We start from the raw sequence: 21,098 nt of genomic DNA on the forward strand, positions 1-21,098 counted from the left end.
GTGACGAGATCCTGAGGCCCATTGTTGTGCCATTCATCCACGACCATCACCTCATGTTGCAGCATGATAATGCACGGCCCCATGTTGCAAGGATCTGTACACAGTTCCTGGAAGCTGAAAACATCCCAGTTCTTGCATGGCCAGCATACTCACCGGACATGTCACCCATTGAGCATGTTTGGGATGCTCTGGATCGGCGTATACGACAGCGTGTTCCAGTTCCTCCAATATCCAGCAACTTCGCACAGCCATTGAAGAGGAGTGGACCAACATTCCACAGGCCACAATCAACAACCTGATCAACTCTATGCGAAGGAGATGTGTTGCTCTCATAGACTGTATAAAAATGTGTTGCGTTTATATTTTTGTTTAGTGTATAAATATATTTGTGTTACTGGTGTGGCTGGTTTCAGGCCTGCAGGCTCCACAGGGTCTGTGTGTGTGTGTGTGTGTGGACGTGAGGTCCCCTTCTTCAGAGAACTTTGCCTTTATACCCATGTCCTTATTGATTTTCACTTGAGTGTCCACTTCGAGCAGAATCATGACAGTCATATGATGACATACTGTATGATGACCATGACCCTGAGCCTCAGTGGGTTATGACCTCCCTGCAGAGTGGGGTCAGACAGACACAGACATGATCAACTGTCTGATTCACTGCTGGACATCACACACAAGCTTCTTCACTCCCCTCTTCATCAGTGAACTCAACTTGCTCTGTGGCTGTCTAGACACTGTCTGGTTGTAGCTGCAGCCTCGGTGGTCCTTGGTTTGTAAACCAGCGCCTCCCAGCCGGGCGGGACAGCATCTGTGATTGGTTGATGAGAACTCAGCGCTAGTTCCTTGGTGCAGGAGAGGAGCCGGTGGGCACGAATCAGTGGGGTAATTGGTGTAAAATGGCGCTGTCTCAAGGAACAAAGAAAAAAGTTTGCTATTACTATGACGGTAAATATCCAACCCGTGCACCTCCGCTTCTCTGATGAATGACGCGGCCTTAATGTGAATGTTTAGGACATTTTACTGGTATTTTTATAAGTGTGCCGTACGACCATGCTAGCTAGCCATCCGGTGGCTAGCAAGCTAACATTAGCATGCTAAAGTGGCTAACTACCCTGTGTTAGCTACATGGTATGCTTAGCTAGCTGCTAGCTTAGGCTGCACGCAGTAGTGTGGTGTGTTTTCTCGGTTTTAAGTCTACAGAGCAGACACGTTTCCTTAATGGAGTCAAACCTTTTATTGGACTGTGATGTGTGAATGTGCCGCAATGTGGTCATTACATGCGGAACAGATTAGCCTTACATTTAGCCGGTGCTAATCACATCAGTGTGCCCCCATCATGCTAACAACTTCCGAGTAGTGAGCACCGGTGCACCGGTTGTCACTGTGATTAGTTAGCGCAAAGTTTTCGTGCAAAGAAGTCCCCTAAAGTTATATTGCATGTCCCATTTCTATCATGCATGACGTTAAAAATATTTAAAAAAAAATGCTTCACACTGTATGTAAGTGTAGACAGTACAAGTGGGATTGTTAAACTGCTGAAATGCTCATTTAAATGTGTTAATTATCAGGGTGTTTAAAAAATACTTTTTATGTATGAACATTATTACGTCCAATAAGTATAGGAACAAAATAAAATGAAAACAAAGCAATGCACAGGGTTAAAAAGACAAATATGAGGTCATGGGATGTTGCAAAAACATGGCAATTTTTTCTAGTTTAAAGTGTCATGTATGGTACACACAATAATCAAGTGCGGTGTATTTCATTTGCTGAATAAATACACCATTTTCTCCCAAATCTTTATGAAGTCGTACAGAATATGTCGTCTGTTTCAGAGGATGTCAGTGTATAACAGCAGCAGCAGTGGGGCAGTTTTTCTGGTGATGGCCTTTGTACTTGCTGCAGCAGGATCTGTAGTAGATAGATATCATCTGTACTGAATCCATCAGGCATGTGTCCAAGAAACGCAGATGTGAATGTTGTTCTTATACGTAAACCCAAAGTTTTGGTAATGATCGTTGCTATATCCCTCCAGAACCAAAACATATGGACGTTGTCAAGCATGATTTCTCCACATTCCCTCCAGCATCACAGCTGGGTGCCAGTTTGTTTAGACTTCTGATGAAAAAGTGAATCAGGTTTTTCCAGCAGAGGTCTCTGCCCAGCTCTTTTCTCCATTGTTGTTTCACATAGTCTGTAATGCCCTTATTCAGTGATGTGATGCCAGGGTGTACCTTACTGATAAAACCTTCAGTAAATGTATGAATGACAGTTGGTGGTTCTCTTGGGTTAATACATTTTACCTTTAACAGAAATAATCATGGAGTTGTAAATACCTGTAAAAGTCCTGCCCGCCCAGGCCGTATGTTCTGACATAGATTATCAAAACTTTTAAGCTCCCATTTTTTCAAAATCTTTCATATGGAGGTGATACCAGAATATGTCAACTGTCTAAATCCATGTGATGCTGGCTTAAATTCAGGATCATACGCCGTGCATCTATGCAAATAAACCTCCTGTTGTAGCGTGAAACGATTCACCACTTCTGCCCACACTTAAAGAGAAATTGTCTCGCTTTCTAATTTCTTTTTTTGTTATTGTATGTGACAAAATTCCAATACCTACTGACACGTCTGGTCATTGACACCTATCTCCTGTGCTGCCAAACTTATAGGTCAAGTATCAATGAGTAATTCAAGCTACAGTCTGGAAAATTGACCATCTCCTGGTTTTATTTCTCAGGTTTTAACATCAGGTCATGTCAGTGTCCACAGTGTGATGTGCAGTTAAAGATTGTGTGAATAATCTCAACAAAACAAAAGTTGCAACAAAAACTGCTTGGATAATATGTAAGCTGAATGTAGGACAGGTTCATCCCCGTTCGTAATATTGTCAGACTTTATTTACTGAAAGGTATAAAGCATTTGCAAATAAGTAGGGCACATTTTTTTGAATGGAGTTTGGCATGAAGTTGTCTTCACACAGAAGAGCCAAAATGCACCCCGGCAATAGGTATTAAGCAAATTATATAATGTAACCTTGTGTTGATAATCTTGTCTTTCCCAGGGGATGTTGGGAACTACTACTACGGCCAGGGCCATCCCATGAAACCCCACAGGATCCGCATGACACACAACCTCCTTCTCAACTATGGGCTGTACAGGAAAATGGAGATCTATGTGAGTTATATCACAACAGTCAGATCTATACTTCATATGCGTCATGTATTTGTGTCATTTTGCTTCTGTAAGAGAAAATTAGACTACAATATTAAAAGCTAGAGAGTGGACGGGGCGGGTGAGGGAATGCAGCATTTAAAAAAACATATTCCTCATTAACCTTTCAGTGCAGGCAGTCGAGGTCTGTATGTCAGATGGTACAGTCTGATACGGCCCAGTGGTTTAATAAGTTGTCCTATTAGTAGTGTTTACTACTAGTCATCATTTAGGGCCATTAGTTGACTAGTCGCCCACATGTTTACAATATTAATATAATTATTAAATTATATAGTTTAGTTTTTGGTTTTTATAATCAGTTGAATATAGAAGATGTTTAATCGTCAAACTGAAAAACCTTTTTTGTTTTTTGTGAATAAAACTCTGAACTTGATGCTTGCAACATGTTTTAAAACCATTGGGACAGGAGTATATTCACCACTGTGTTACATCACCCAGGATTTAACACATTCAATTAAGTGTGGCAGCCAACATCTGGCACCACATATTGTTTTTTAATTTTTTTTAAGGACCGTTTATTAAGCCCAGTTCAGACCAAAGATTTGCGACAGGTCGAAACCATATTGAAACGTTCTCAGACCTTAAACTGAAATCATTGTGTTGCCCCGCCCAAAATATGTAATTTTATAATTAAATGAATATCGTAAACATGTGGGTGATTACTCAACTAAAGGCCCTAAATGATGACTATTGGTCGACTAGGAAAATTCTTAGTTGCGGGCAGCTCTAATGTATTTATTACACAGAGTCCCAACGTTTTTGGAATCAGCTTTTGTTTTTGTGAAAGCACCAAAAATCAGTCCCACAATATCATCACAATATCAATATTGAGGTATCTGGTTTAATATATCTATATATTGCCCCAGCCCTGTTTTGAATAAGTAAATGAATTAAGACCTGCTATAAAGACTTAAAGCATAACATGTCAAAATCGGACAGTACCCAGTGACGACTGACAAAAAGTGAAGTGTCAGCTGTTCCTGTCTTCCTCCTAATCTGTCTGTCTGTTTCCAGAGACCGCACAAAGCCAGTGGTGAAGAGATGACAAAGTACCACAGCGATGACTACATTAAGTTCCTGAGGTCCATTCGACCAGACAACATGTCTGAGTACAGCAAACAGATGCAGAGATGTGAGTGTCCGCTTCTCTTCCAATGGATGCTGAGGCGTTCTCGCTGTTCATGTGACATGTTTTTTTGTCTTGTTACTTTTCTCACAGTCAATGTCGGAGAGGACTGCCCAGTGTTCGATGGTCTGTTTGAGTTTTGCCAGCTTTCAACAGGTGGATCTGTCGGTAAGTTACTCCAAACACACTTCCCATGATCCCTCTGGCATACCACCTTCAGAATAGAGGGACGTTTATGAATGTGTGTGGAACAAATCTGAAGTAAAAGCTTCAACGTAGCATCAAAAAGATGGTCTTCTCATGAAACGAGGCTGTCTATGCTGTACAATGACACATACTTTAGACATCAGCTACATGACCAGAGAAAACCTACAACTACCAGAATGCACTGTGCTACACTAGACCTTTCCATTGACTACCACTAGGGGTGGGGGAAATTTCCGATTCGTAGATGCATCGCGATTCGGATATGGACGAATCTGAATCGATTCACAAACGTCCAAATTTCGATTATTTAAATCTGTTAATTAGAGTAATACAGAAGGTTCTAAATAATGCGGCACTAAGAAGCGCGGTACGTGTCATCTCCGGGACACTTTGGGATGCGCACCTGGAGCAGACACGCCGACACGCGCACAGAGGAAAACAAACATGGCTGACCGCTACCCACCTCGCTGTGAGAGCTGAACAGCTTCTTCTAATTTAAAAGCAGATGTGTGGAAATACTTTGGCTTCTACAACGTTGACGGCGGAAGCGAACTTTACAAGAGCCACGTTTTAGTAAGCTGTCTCGTGCTAAAATAAAATACTTTGGCAACACAACAAACATGAGAAGCCATGTAACTCGATTCCACCTGACGGAGGAGTCAGGGAGACGGCAGGCTGTTGTTGCTGCGGCAACTAGTGGCGCTGCCGACCAGAGAACAATCGAGGAAGCGATTACAAAGCTGCCACCGTCATCTGAAAAGGCGAAGCGAATTACGAAGGCCATCGCGGCATTTATTGCCAAGGATTTGCGTCCTTATTCTGTCGTGGAAAATCAGGGATTTCGAGCACTGCTGCATACACTGGAGCCCAGATACACCATCCCATCCCGACGCTATTTCACCGACACTCTACCATCAAACCAAAACAGAAGTCATGGCCTCACTGTTGAAGGCAGGTAGGTAGGAACGCAGTTACATGTGATGTGTGGACGTCTGTCGCCACCGAATCATTTGTTACTCTAACTATGCATTTTATCTTGTGATTTAAGATACCTGTTGTTACCTTTGGTTCCGTACAACAAAGTTGTAACTTTTCAGTTTGCACGCATTTCCATTTATATGTTTAATAAAATATAATGGAAATGAATTCAACTCTTTCTTATTACAAATGCACTGTTTTTAAAAATTGCAAGTGTTGAATGCTTATTCAGTGAGACAAAAAGAAATGTGTGTTGTGAAAAAGTGCATCAATATACAGTACAGGCCAAAAGTTTGGACACACCTTCTCATTCAATGCGTTTTCTTTATTTTCATGACTATTTACATTGTAGATTCTCACTGAAGGCATCAAAACTATGAATGAACACATGTGGAGTTATGTACTTAACAAAAAAAGGTGAAATAACTGAAAACATGTTTTATATTCTAGTTTCTTCAAAATAGCCACCCTTTGCTCTGATTACTGCTTTGCACACTCTTGGCATTCTCTCCATGAGCTTCAAGAGGTAGTCACCTGAAATGGTTTCCACTTCACAGGTGTGCCTTATCAGGGTTAATTAGTGGAATTTCTTGCTTTATCAATGGGGTTGGGACCATCAGTTGTGTTGTGCAGAAGTCAGGTTAATACACAGCCGACAGCCCTATTGGACAACTGTTAAAATTCATATTATGGCAAGAAACACAAGGAATGGACATTAGACCAGTGGAAATCTGTGCTTTGGTCTGATGAGTCCAAATTTGAGATCTTTGGTTCCAACCGCCGTGTCTTTGTGAGACGCAGAAAAGGTGAACGGATGGATTCCACATGCCTGGTTCCCACTGTGAAGCATGGAGGAGGAGGTGTGATGGTGTGGGGGTGTTTTGCTGGTGACACTGTTGGGGATTTATTCAAAATTGAAGGCACACTGAACCAGCATGGCTACCACAGCATCCTGCAGCGACATGCCATCCCATCCGGTTTGCGTTTAGTTGGACGATCATTTATTTTTCAACAGGACAATGACCCCAAACACACCTCCAGGCTGTGTAAGGGCTATTTGACCAAGAAGGAGAGTGATGGAGTGCTGCGGCAGATGACCTGGCCTCCACAGTCACCGGACCTGAACCCAATCCAGATGGTTTGGGGTGAGCTGGACCGCAGAGTGAAGGCAAAGGGGCCAACAAGTGCTAAACACCTCTGGGAACTCCTTCAAGACTGTTGGAAAACCATTTCAGGTGACTACCTCTTGAAGCTCATGGAGAGAATGCCAAGAGTGTGCAAAGCAGTAATCAGAGCAAAGGGTGGCTATTTTGAAGAAACTAGAATATAAAACATGTTTTCAGTTATTTCACCTTTTTTTGTTAAGTACATAACTCCACATGTGTTCATTCATAGTTTTGATGCCTTCAGTGAGAATCTACAATGTAAATAGTCATGAAAATAAAGAAAACGCATTGAATGAGAAGGTGTGTCCAAACTTTTGGCCTGTACTGTACATAAATTAAAGATGCATCCATAATCGTTTTATAATCGAATCGTAGCCCCTGAATCGTAATCGAATCATGAGGTGCCCAAAGATTCCCACCCCTAGCTACCACCACGATTATATTTCTGACCTGTGAGAAACACTGGTGTCTTTGAATTTAAGTATAGTTTTGGTAACCTGTAGCAGTCCTTACTACGGAGAACATGCACACAGAGCACTGACCAGAGGGTGCTCATGAAATCTGTACTGGATTGGAAAAAGCCCATAATATCTGAATGGTAACTGCACATTTATAAAAGTCCATTAGAACTCAAATTGAATCTTTTACTCTGTTTTTTTCTGTTCTCCAGCCGGGGCACTGAAGTTAAACAAGCAGCAGACAGACATCGCCATCAACTGGGCCGGCGGACTCCACCACGCCAAGAAGTCTGAGGCCTCGGGTTTCTGCTACGTCAACGACATCGTCCTGGCCATCCTTGAGCTACTCAAGTAAGCTGCTGCCTTCGTCTTTTAATTTAATCATCCTGCCTTTCTATCCATCTGCCAGGTTTTAGTTGTTTTGTGTCCCCAAAGAAATCTGGCGCAAACATTTTAGACCTGGTTTAGCCGGATTAGATCTACACCTGCTGCTGAGCTTTGTGTCTGATGCACACAATCAAACAATTCGTCTTTTCATGCCAAGCACCAGATTTCTTCCTTTGTCTTTTTCTTGCAGTGTTTATGCTTTTTTTTTTTAGAGATGACAATAAGTGCCTTGTTGTGCTCGTTCCCCATCCATCAATACTTTCATTTTAAAATTATGTTGTCATGTTTTTGTCTGAGATTTTGGCCTGTTTGATTCACATGTGCATGTTTAGACCTTCAGCACTTCGCTGTGGAGGTGGCCAAAAGCCCTTTGGACCACTTTCAGAGGTTGTTTGGAGGAGTCGAAACCGTACTAATGAACTTTCATTAATATAGGCCTATATTTTATCTCCAAGTGCACGTCACACACTGAGCGAGCCGCCTGTTAATGACGCTGTGGGCTAATGGGCATGTAGCTACTTCCATGTTTCAGATGATACGTCATGTTTGTAGTCGACCAATGAAGATGAGTTTACATATCACCTTGGGTTCGTCCTTCACCTTCTCAAAATGATCCCACACTTTGGATTTCCTGCCCGACATGTTATTAACTAGCCTGTGGAATAACCGCAGGTACCAGCCCTGGAAATTAACCTGACTCCTGTCTGACTGCTGAGCGTGGACACTTCCTGTGTCTGTCCTTTCAAAGTAAAGTCACACATGGTCCAGTTAGATAGGTTTGGATTTATTCTGACAAGATGCAGCTCCTGATAGAGTTTCACTTTTTTAAATTTATTTTCTGCGACTAAGCGACCAATGAAATCTTGCAGACTAACGGACTAACGGACTTCTGGTCGACTAACGCTTGGTCGACAGGAAGGACGCAGCAACACTGAGTTGTCTCATGGAAGATCTTAATCGAGCAAATTGACCTATTATCTTGTGGCAGCTGTCTGTTTTCTCCCCTGATTTGAACACCTCTTAAGATATTCTTAACCAAACTCTTTCTCCTCTTCAGATACCACCAGAGGGTGTTATACATAGACATTGACATCCACCATGGTGACGGAGTGGAGGAGGCGTTCTACACCACAGACAGGGTCATGACTGTCTCTTTTCACAAATATGGGGAATACTTCCCCGGCACTGGAGACCTGAGGGTTAGTTTGTTTGTTCTTATTTCCATTCTAAGATCATCAACATGGCTTGTGTGCACATGGACAGGAATTCAATATCTCCAATGTGTGCAGGACATCGGAGCTGGGAAGGGCAAGTACTATGCAGTAAACTACCCGCTCAGAGACGGTATCGATGATGAGTCCTATGAAGCCATCTTCAAACCTGTAAGTCTGCTTTCATTTAGGTACTCATGCTGTTACCACGATCAGACTGTTTATCAGAGCAATGCTGTCAATATGTGTTTGTGTGTGTTAGATCATGGCTAAAGTCATGGAGATGTACCAGCCAAGTGCAGTCGTGCTCCAGTGTGGAGCAGATTCTCTTTCTGGAGACAGACTGGGCTGCTTCAACCTCACCATCAAAGGTATAAACTAGGATCAAATAATGAAGTGAATGAAGGTCAAAGGTCAACTTCTCTGCGACAACATAACCAGAGCTGGGCGATACGACCTCAAACCAATATCACGATTAATTGAACATTTTACCTCTATTATGATTAATAAATGATAATTTTGTTTTTCGTTTTTGCCCTCATAGTTCACTGACAAGATTTGCACTGTAAATATACTCAACTATTAAAGCTGGGATACTTTTTCTAATGAAAGAGTACACATCTGATCTTTGTGATTTTAAAATAATGAAAGCAAACACACAGATGAACCATTTGTGATTATTTATTTAATATTTCATGATTGAAATCAAAGCACACATTACTTGAAATGACGTCGTCCGAAGGTCACATTTACTTTTAATGTAAAAAGTCAAGTTCCCTAAAAAAGCAGAAAATGAATAACTTGCGTCATGCAAACAAAATAGATTTTAAATATTGTTAAATCAAAAGTAGAAAATAACTTACATGACTTGTAAACAAATATTTATACTATGCTATCCCCTCTTTCAATACTATGATGTTTTTTCATTATTTTTGACATTATACTATGACTTTTGTTCGTGATTTTTGAGGTCATACTATACTATGACTGTCTTTTTTATGATTTTGGACAACATGCTATACTATGACTTTTGTTCGTGATTTTTGACGACATACTATACTATGATGTTTTTTCATGATTTTGGACGACATGCTATACTGTGACTTTTATTTCGTGATTTTGGATGACATGCTATACTATGACGTTTTTTCCTGATTTTTAACGACATGCTATACTATGACGGTTTTTTTTTTTCATGATTTTGGACGACATACTATACTATGACTTTTTTTTCATGATTTTGGACGACATACTATACTATGACGTTTTTTTCATGATTTTTAACGACATGCTACACTATGACTTTTTTTTTTAAGATTTTGGATGACATGCTATACTATGACTTTTTTCCATGATTTTGGACGACATGCTATACTATGACGTTTTTTTTTCATGATTTTGGATGACATACTATACTATGACGTTTTTTTTTTTTTCATGATTTTTAACAACATGCTATACTATGACTTTTTTTTAAGATTTTGGACGACATGCTATACTATGACTTTTTTCCATGATTTTTAACGACATGCTATACTATGACGTTTTTTTTTCATGATTTTGGATGACATACTATACTATGACGTTTTTTTTTTTTTCATGATTTTTAACAACATGCTACACTATGACTTTTTTTTAAGATTTTGGACGACATGCTATACTATGACTTTTTTCCATGATTTTTAACGACATGCTATACTATGACTTTTTTCCTGATTTTTGACGACATACTATACTATGACTTTTTTCCTGATTTTTGACGACATACTATACTATGACGTTTTTTTGCATGATTTTGAACGACAAACTATACTATGACTATTTTTCCTGATTTTTAACGACATGCTATACTATGACGTTTTTTTGCATGATTTTGGACGACATGCTATACTATGACTTTTTTCATGATTTTTAACGACATGCTATACTATGACGTTTTTTTTCATGATTTTTAACGACATGCTATACTATGACTTTTTTCATGATTTTTAACGACATGCTATAGTATGACTTTTTTTTTTTTCATGATTTTGGACGACATACTATACTATGACGTTTTTTCCTGATTTTTAACGACATGCTATACTATGACGTTTTTTTTTCCATGATTTTGGACGACAAACTATATTATGACTATTTTTCCTGATTTTTAACGACATGCTATACTATGACGTTTTTTTGCAGGATTTTGGACATGCTATACTATGACTTTTTTCATGATTTTTAACGACATGCTATACTATGACTTTTTTTTCATGATTTTTAACGACATGCTATACTATGACTTTTTTCATGATTTTTAACGCCATGCTATACTATGACTTTTTTTTTTTCATGATTTTTAACGACATACTATACTATGACGTTTTTTTCATGATTTTTAACGACATGCTACACTATGACTTTTTTTTAAGATTTTGGATGACATGCTATACTATGACTTTTTTCCATGATTTTGGACGACATGCTATACTATGACGTTTTTTTTGTCATGATTTTGGACGACATACTATACTATGACGTTTTTTTTTTTTTCCATGATTTTTAACATGCTATACTATGACTTTGTTTTTAATGATTTTGGACGACATGCTATACTATGACTTTTTTTTTTAAGATTTTGGACGACATGCTATACTATGACTTTTTTCCATGATTTTTAACGACATGCTATACTATGACCTTTTTTTCATAATTTTGGACGACATACTATACGATGACGTTTTCTTTCATGATTTTGGACGACATACTATACTATGACTTTTTTTCATGATTTTGGACGACATGCTATACTATGACTTTGTCTTATGATTTTAAACGACATGCTATACTATGATGTTTTTTTTCATGATTTTGGACGACAAACTATACTATGACTATTTTTCCTGATTTTTAACGACATGCTATACTATGACTTTTTTTTCTGATTTTTAACGACATGCTATACTATGACTTTTTTTCCTGATTTTTAACGACATGCTATACTATGACGGGTTTTTTTTTTCATGATTTTGGACGACATGCTATACTATGACTTTTTTTTAATGATTTTGGACGACATGCTGTTCTATGACTTTTCTTTAGTGATTTTGGATGACGTGCTATACTTTGACTATTTTCCCGTGATTTTCAATGACATACTATACCATGACTCTTACAACATAACATACTATAACATACTATTGTAGTACAACATGTTTTGAGTTTTTTTGTTTTTTACAATATAATATGCTTTTACCTTTTTATGATATACAATACTATGACATCTTTTGACTAGTTTTGGACATACTGTACTATAACCTTTTATGAAATACTATGACATTTTTTTGTGAGATGCTATAATATGACTTTTGTTTTCATAACACACCATGTTACAGCCTCACTAAACAGACACAAGCTCAACTGAGACAGGAACATATGAAAGGACACCAGGCACCATTGACGGGGAAAAACAACCCCAGGTTTATTATAAACACAGAAAAAAAGAACCATACTTAGAACTAAAGACAGGAAACAAAAGGGGGTTGGAGATAACGGCCAAAAGAAATTTAAGATGGGGAATCGCTGGGCCGACCATGCAGTGAGCCGTCAGACCCAGCTCATCCTCCTAACTAACGAAACTGAAACACGAACACAATCTGAAAACCGAACTGCCGGTAACCTCCAACCCAAACTCAGATAACAAAGCAAACAATGCATTTTAGACTGGGAACTAAATAGAAGAAACTCATTTCCCCATTATCCCTGTGCTGCTGCGGCTGCAGGCATGTGTGGCTGGGGGCTGATGTATGTCGGTGTGTGTCCACACTCCGCCCCTCAGCTCCCTTTAATCCTTTCCTCCCAGGTGCTGTCAGGTGTTGCACTTTGAAGACAAGTAGGGAGGAGCAAGAGAATGGAAACAGGAGGGAGAGAGGGAGCGAGGGAGCAAGAGGAGAAAAAGCAATCAGGGATGAGTGATACAATATAACAAGGCATGGTCACACTTAACATATCATCAAGACATTTTTTGATTTTTTTTTTACAACCCAGTAAATTTTAACACTAACATCATACTATACCATATATTTTTTGGTTTCTTACAACATAATATACTTTGACTTTTTATTAAATATTATATCATGACATTTTTGTGACATACTATACTATGACGGGGTTTTTTTTTTCATGATTTTGGACGACATTCTATACTATGACGTTTTTTCATGATTTTGGACGACATGCTATGCTGTGACTTTTTTCCATGATTTTGGACGACATGCTATACTATGACGTTTTTTTTTTTTCTCATGATTTTGGACGACATGCTATACTATGACGTTTTTTTTTTTTCTCATGATTTTGGACGACATGCTATACTATGACTTTTTTCATTATTTTAGACGACCTACTATACTATGACTTTTTTCCTGATTTTTGACGACATACTATACTATGACGTTTTTTTGCATGATTTTGAACGACAAACTTTACTATGACTATTTTTCCTGATTTTTAACGACATGCTATACTATGACGTTTTTTTGCATGATTTTGGACGACATGCTATACTATGACTTTTTTCATGATTTTTAACGACATGCTATACTATGACGTTTTTTTGCATGATTTTTAACGACATGCTATACTATGACTTTTTTCATGATTTTTAACGACATGCTATACTATGACTTTTTTTTTTCATGATTTTGGACGACATACTGTATTTCTTACAACATAATATACTTTGACTTTTTATTAAATATTATATCATGACATTTTTGTGACATACTATACTATGACAGGGTTTTTTTTTTTCATGATTTTGGACGACATTCTATACTATGACGTTTTTTCATGATTTTGGACGACATGCTATGCTGTGACTTTTTTCCATGATTTTGGACGACATGCTATACTATGACGTTTTTTTTTTTCTCATGATTTTGGACGACATGCTATACTATGACGTTTTTTTTTTTTCTCATGATTTTGGACGACATGCTATACTATGACTTTTTTCATTATTTTAGACGACCTACTATACTATGACGTTTTTTTTTTTCTCATGATTTTGGACGACATGCTATACTATGACTTTTTTCCATGATTTTTGACGACATGCTATACTATGACATTTTTTCATGATTTTTAACGACATACTATACTATGACGTTTTTTTTTCATGATTTTGGATGACATGCTATACTATGACATTTTTTTCCATGATTTTGGACGACATGCTACACTATGACGTTTTTTCATGATTTTGGACGACATGCTATACTATGACATTTTTTTTCATGATTTTGGACGACATACTACACTATGACGTTTTTTCATGATTTTGGACGACATGCTATACTATGACGTTTTTTTTCATGATTTTGGACGACATACTATACTATGACGTTTTTTTCATGATTTTGGACGACATGCTATACTATGACCTTTTTGTCATGATTTTGGACGACATACTACACTATGACGTTTTTTCATGATTTTGGACGACATGCTATACTATGACGTTTTTTTTCATGATTTTGGACGACATACTATACTATGACCTTTTTTTCATGATTTTGGACGACATGCTATACTATGACGTTTTTTTTCATGATTTTGGACGACATACTATACTATGACGTTTTTTTCATGATTTTGGACGACATGCTATACTGTGACGTTTTTTCATGATTTTGGACGACATACTATACTATGACGTTTTTTCATGATTTTGGACGACATGTTATACTATGATGGTTTTTTTTTTTTCATGATTTTGGACAACATACTATATACTATGATGTTTTTTCATGATTTTGGACGACATACTATACTATGACGTTTTTTCATGATTTTGGACGACATGCTATACAATGACATTTTTTTCATGATTTTGGACGACATGCTATACTATGACGTTTTTTTTTTTGTTTCATGATTTTCGACAACATACTATATACTATGATGTTTTTTCATGATTTTGGACGACATACTATACTATTATGTTTTTCCATGATTTTGGACGACATGCTATACTATGTTGTTTTTTCATGATTTTGGACGACATGCTATACTATGATGTTTTTTCATGATTTTGGATGACATGCTGTACTATGACCTTCTTACATCATATTATAGATGACATTTATTACATTTTTGTGATATACTCTACTGTCTAAAGTGTATTGTGATCACACCACATTGAATAAAAGAATTGACACTGCAGCTCTTCAAGACCACAGTACAATAAATATAAATTTATATACACAAACACACGTACTGTGAAACTCTGAGTCAAGAACTGAGCCACACTTTGATATGTGTTAAATTATTACAAATGATAGCATTATCATAATATTTAACATTATCGTTAATCTCATATTGATCATATTGTTCAGCCCTAATATAAACATGATTCACCTCCTAAGACAGTACTCAAAAATGCATTTTGTACATAGGAGAACTGAATGTATGTTCGTTCTTCCAGGACACGCCAAATGTGTTGAATACATCAAAAGTTTCAACCTGCCCCTGCTAATGCTGGGTGGCGGAGGCTACACCATTCGCAATGTGGCCCGTTGCTGGACATATGAAACCGCCGTCGCCTTGGACTGTTCGATCCCTAACGAGCTGCCCTACAATGATTACTTTGAGTACTTTGGGCCCGACTTCAAGCTGCACATCAGCCCGTCCAATATGACCAACCAGAACACCAACGAATACCTGGAGAAGATAAAGCAGCGTCTGTTTGAAAACCTCCGTATGCTGCCTCATGCCCCGGGTGTCCAGATGCAGGCAATCCCTGAGGACGCTCCCCACCCAGACAGTGGAGACGAGGATGAGGAGGACCCTGACAAACGCGTCTCTAGTAAGATTTATACGGGTTCTAAGGAAATGGTTGTTAACATAGATGTAACACTTACAGTATGTCGGAGTTGACGGTGTATTACGTGTGTTTCAGTCCGGGCCCACGACAAGAGGATAGCCTGTGAAGAGGAGTTTTCTGACTCGGAGGATGAGGCGGAGGGTCAGGGAGGGGGCCGCAGGAACGCAGCCAATCACAAGAAGGCCAAACGAGTCAAGAAGGAGGAAGAGAAGGAAGGAGAGGAAAAGAAAGGTAAGACTTGTTCACAAATCCAACAGGTATTTTTAAATGAACAAACACTGTGATACTCACTCGTTTTCTGCCCCCTAGAAGTAAAAGAAGAGGAGAAGGAGGAGGAGAAGATGGACACATCAGGGTAAGAGTTTGACTGCAGCTCAGAAGCAGTGATTGACAAATCGACAGCTGTGTTAGAGACTGTTTCTGCTACTGACATGATGAACAGGGATGGTAAAATGTATTAATCAGAGCGATCAAATGAGAACTTGGCGCTAAAGCCCCGTTTCCACCGAGCAGTGCGGGACTTGTGAAACCCTCATCGTCAAATCTGTTGTGCAAAGAAGTAAAGAGACGTTACGGGGACTGACGGGCTGTCTGGGATTTTGTTGTTTGAATTCTTTAACTGTTTGTGTTTCAGACCAAAAGAAGAGTTGAAGACAACTTGAAGTTCGTTACTGGGAGTGATAGTTGGTTGTACTGTCGTCCTCGAGCCCCACTGATTCCTACACTCTCCTGCTGCGATGATAGGACCTGTTTGTATTCCTGTTTGATCTTGTGTTCTTGCAGCAGACCTGGTTTACACTTTATTCACATTTACATTTGTTTCAACCTCAGTGAAGAGGCATGAATCTGTGACTGCTAATTTGCCCCTTTCTGTTCTGTATGCCGAGTGTAAACCCACCTGGAGCTCCGTATAGTATAAAACAAATGCCACAATTCCTTCTTAGCTGTGGTGTGAACCAGGTCTGCTTTACTGTGACGAAAAGCACCCAAATTATTACTGTTCCTATCATGATGTTACAGATTTAAACCAGTTTGTGGGGCTCACGCTGAAATGCCTGCAGAGATGTAGATGATTTCTAAGTCTCGTGCTCACATGCAAAAAAGCTTTTCTGTTAGTTTTTAAACATCTATTTATGACACTGTTGGAATAACCAGCAGCTGGCAAACTGGCGTTTGGCTCGCTGTGTTAATTCATCAGTGACTGCATGTTTAGGATGATGTCGTCTTTAGCATGTACATACTGCTCCCTCTGCCCAGACACATCTCTCCTCTCTAACTTATTTGATATCATGAACACAGTCGGTCCCTTCAGCCCGTCATCCTGTCATTATCTCCTCAGTGTTTTTCTCCTCCTGCATTGTTTGTATGTTCAAGTATGAATGGCTGAGAACCTCTTCAGAGGCTCGTGTGTGTGGAAGTGAGAGATTTTAGATATTTTGTACCATTAAACATGAAGGTGGAGTGAGCTGGTAAAATGGCTCCTCTACATGTGGTTGTTTGGAGTTTGATCCTTGTGAAATCTGCATTATCATAGCTTTGTAATAAAACATACAGAAAACTGATCCACGTTTACCCCTTGTGTTCATCATTTTGTTTTTAGATTGCTTTCTACCCACCTTATTCCTGAGGTCACGACTGCAGAAATGATTATGGTCACAACTTCCTGTGAGATAGAAGAAGTAGCGGTGAGCTAGTTAGTCCCATAGACTGTCTGTGGTTAGCCCCAGTGGCTACTCTCGGTGGCTAACCGCCAACGCTGGTTCTTCTCCAAAGTCATTTGCCTTCAGTTTAGCAAATACTGATTTATTTCTAACAAATATTTAACTAATGTTAACTTAGCATTTTCTAAAATGTCTCTGTGGAGCTCTGGTACCTGTTGCACTGTCTGTGTCTCTAACAACTAACAACCAGTCTGAGCTACATCTGTGTCTTCAGCAACTGTGTGTTGAACATGTGACCAGAACAAACAGGGATTGTTCCTGTTGCCATGGTTACCATTGATATGAGAAACAAAACCTCAAGAGTTTAAATCATAATCATCAGAAGAGAATGACACGTAGACTGACAGGTGCGTTACTCAGCGTCAGTACATGATATCCCAGTCTGACTTCAGTCTCAACCTACATTAGAAAATAAACTGTGAAATATGTATTTACTTTATTTTTACTGAAGTCTGCTGCTAAATTCAGCTTCATGTTTCACTCAGAACAGTTTTTAATAAATCAGAAGTCAACAAATCGTGTAAACTGCGTGGTTAATGCAGACGAGCGGAGGATTAGCTGAGAAACATCACATTTATTCACTTTACATGGAGCTACAGTTAATACTGAATTATGTGCTAGTGTCTCTTAATAAGTCATCAGAAATCAGAAATCATCTTTAGAAGGAGCAGATGTTACCTTAAGCTGCTCGGGACATGTTAAAGTTAGTAATATTTTCACGGAGCGAGGCGAGCTAATTGCTAGCGTGCTCGGTTGCTTTGAGATGGCTGTCAGAGATGGCAGAGGTATGATCACATGATCCTGTTTGAGTTATAACAGGTGGTGTGTTCCACGTTTTATTTCCCAGTTGCTCTTGGAAAGAAGAATAGAGGACTGTAAACAAACTGCAAATAAACTGTTAGTATTAGAAATAAACGGTTTTGATTCAACGCCGGAAGTTGCACACATAATTCACGTTAGGTATCATGGGGGCTCAGAATAAGGTGGATAGGGTTTCTATTTGTGGTAACAGTGTTTACGCTGTCGGTTAATTATCAGTTAATGATCGATTGAGAGTTTCACAAATCACACAGACAACTTGAATTTAGCACTTTCATGGTGCTCATCCTGGGTAAATTGAACTGGCTTTGTAGTACAGCCCTCAGAGGACCCAGACATCGTACCTTAGCATCGTACTGATGAACATGGTGAGATCCACTGATGTCTGGATGTCGTTGATCTGCTTGGTGTGCTCTTTGGCCTTCTTAGGATCTCTCCAGACTGCCCACAGATAACACAGTCACAACAGCACCTGGACCTCCGCTGCTGGACGGGCAGGGATTTCTGGGGGAAGTCAAACAACATTCATCTGCACACACTGCGATGACACACAGCTGGTTGAATATGAGCAAAGTTTCCCTGCTTCCCTTCACTGGTTCCTGTACAGCAGGGTCGGTCTTTGTTTCACTGTTATAATCATTACAAAGCAAAAGCAGCATGTGTATACATTCAGTAGGCTATATCTTCAGTAGCTAGCTAGCTAACCCTACACTTTTCAGGGTTTGGTTTTGGTTTTGGAACAGGGAAGAAATGTATATGTTTTTCCAACCTCTCCAGGTAATAAAAGTAATAAGAATTACTTTATTCATCCCCAAGGGGAAATTCAATTATCTGTCAGCTCATCTATTATATGTCAAAGAATTATAAAGCCTGATGGTTGTTGGTATATAGGATCCTATGTATCTCTCTGTCCTGCACCGAAGAGAGAGGAGCCGTCCACCACAGTTTTTTTGGTCCATCAAGGTGTTGTGGAGTGGATGATCTGGGTTGTTCATGATGGCCTCAAACATCTTCAGTGTGCATCTCTCCACCACCTCCTTCAGTGTGTCCAACCTGACTCCAATCACAGAGCCAGCTCTTTTGACTAGTTTGTCCAGCCGCCTTGCATCTTTGTGTCTGATGCTTCCTCCCCAGCACACTGCAGCATAAAACAACACACTTGCCACCACAGACTGATAAAACATCTGCAGCATCTTACTACAGATGTCGAGAGATCTGAGCTTCCTCAAGAAAAGAGGTGGCTCCTCCCCTTTTTGTAGAGAGCGTCTGTGTTTAGGGACCAGTCAAAGTTATTATCCAGGTGTACACCTAGATACTTATAGCTTGGCACCACCTCGATGTCCACCCCACAGGTATTCACTGGCTGAAGAGGGGGCTTGGACCTGCGGAAATCTATGATCATTTCCTTGGTCTTTGAGGTGTTCAGGAGGAGACAGATCTTGTGACTCCAGTCACTGAAGGCTTTTATCAGGTCCCTATATTCAGACTCCTGCCCATTCCTGATACACGGCACAATAGCAGTGTCATCTGAGTATTTCTGGATGCGGCAGGACTCAGAGTTGTATTTGAAGTCCGCCGTGTACAGTGTGAACAGGAATGGAACCAGGACAGTCCCTTGTGGAGCCCCCGTGCTGCTCATTAATGTCCCAGAAACACAGCTCCCCAACCTGAATTACTGTGGCCTTCCTGTCAGGTAATCTGTGATCCAGGAGATAAAGGAAGGATCCACTGCCATCTCTGTGAGCTTGTCTTTGAGCATGTTGGGTTGGATGGTGTTGAATGTGCCTGAAAAATCAAAGAACATGATTCTCACATAAGCGCCAGGTTCCTCCAGATGAGCTAGGGTACGGTGAAGCATGTAGAGGACAGCATCGTTCACTCCAGTGTGTTGGTTGTATGCAAACTGCAGGGGGTCGAGTTTGTCTTTGGGCTCAAGTCTCAGTAGGCGTAGAATCAGCCTCTCCAAGGTCTTCAGGATGTGCCAAGTGAGGGCTACTGGTCTGAAGTCATTAAGTTCAGCTGGACATTTAATTTTTGGTACCGGCACAACACAGGAAGTCTTCCACAGTGCCGGCACCCGCCCCAACTGTAGACTGAGGTTGAAGATCTTGTGGAGAGGTTGACACAGTTGGGCAGCACAGTCTTTGAGGAGCCTTGGACACACACCATCTGGGCCAGCAGCCTTCCTAGAGCAAAGTCTTCCAGATCAGATGTTGAACCACCTCATCTGACCCCTTTCAACGTGAAGGAGCAGCGGCTCTACTCCAAGCTCCTGTCGGATGTCCGACTCCTCCCCCTATCTCTAAGGCTGAGCCCAGACACCCTACAGAGGAAACTCATTTCAGCTGCTTGTATCCACGACCTCATTCTTTCAGTCACTACCCAGAGCTCATGACCATAGGTGAGGGTTGGGACGGGGATGGACCAGTAAATTGAAAGCTTCTGGCTCAGCTCCCTCTTCACCATGATGGTCGCACCAAACCCAGATCCATCTCATGCTCCATTCTACCCTCACTCATGAACAAGTAAAAAAAAGTAAAACTCTTAAAATTAATTCACAGAACAATAATCAGTTCTCCCACCTCCCAAACTATAACTTCACTAAACACGACAGCTTAGTTAGGAAACAGTTTCAGGTTTGACGACAGAAATTATTGAGAAAATCTAATTTCCTGTTTTAGAGATTCTGCCTATCTGTTGTGTGTGTGTGTGTGTGTGTGTGTGTGGTTGTGAATAAATGTGTCAGTAGATCTATAGATAGATGTATACTGTTGTTGCTGACAGAAAACCTTGTATCCAAACTGACTTTCTTTTATTATGAAAAAAAAGTTTTACAACGATATATTTCAAGTTTGTCTGACCACCAAACTAGAGTTATAAAGTTTTAACCTGAAATGAGTCGAATAAATAAAAATGTGTGT

General features: G+C 39.7%; 1 protein-coding gene across 2 annotated transcripts; it reads left to right on the forward strand.

Annotated features, from left to right (window-relative positions):
- Positions 1-793: 793 nt before the first annotated feature.
- LOC117262997 (putative histone deacetylase 1-B) lies at positions 794-17,199 on the forward strand. Of its 2 annotated transcripts, none has more exons than XM_033636120.2 (12): positions 794-945; positions 3,067-3,179; positions 4,251-4,368; positions 4,456-4,530; positions 7,384-7,522; positions 8,616-8,757; positions 8,848-8,940; positions 9,032-9,140; positions 15,239-15,619; positions 15,713-15,868; positions 15,947-15,992; positions 16,272-17,199. In XM_033636120.2, exons 1-12 carry the CDS (start codon positions 897-899, stop codon positions 16,297-16,299), a joined length of 1,449 nt encoding a protein of 482 aa, XP_033492011.1. In that variant the 5' UTR covers positions 794-896; the 3' UTR covers positions 16,300-17,199. The 2 variants fall into 2 exon arrangements, with proteins under 2 accessions (XP_033492011.1, XP_033492012.1); XM_033636121.2 differs by having other exon boundaries at positions 15,950-15,992.
- Positions 17,200-21,098: the final 3,899 nt, after the last annotated feature.

Source organism: Epinephelus lanceolatus, chromosome 16 (genome assembly GCF_041903045.1).
Source record: "Epinephelus lanceolatus isolate andai-2023 chromosome 16, ASM4190304v1, whole genome shotgun sequence".
Taxonomy (NCBI): domain Eukaryota; kingdom Metazoa; phylum Chordata; class Actinopteri; order Perciformes; family Serranidae; genus Epinephelus; species Epinephelus lanceolatus.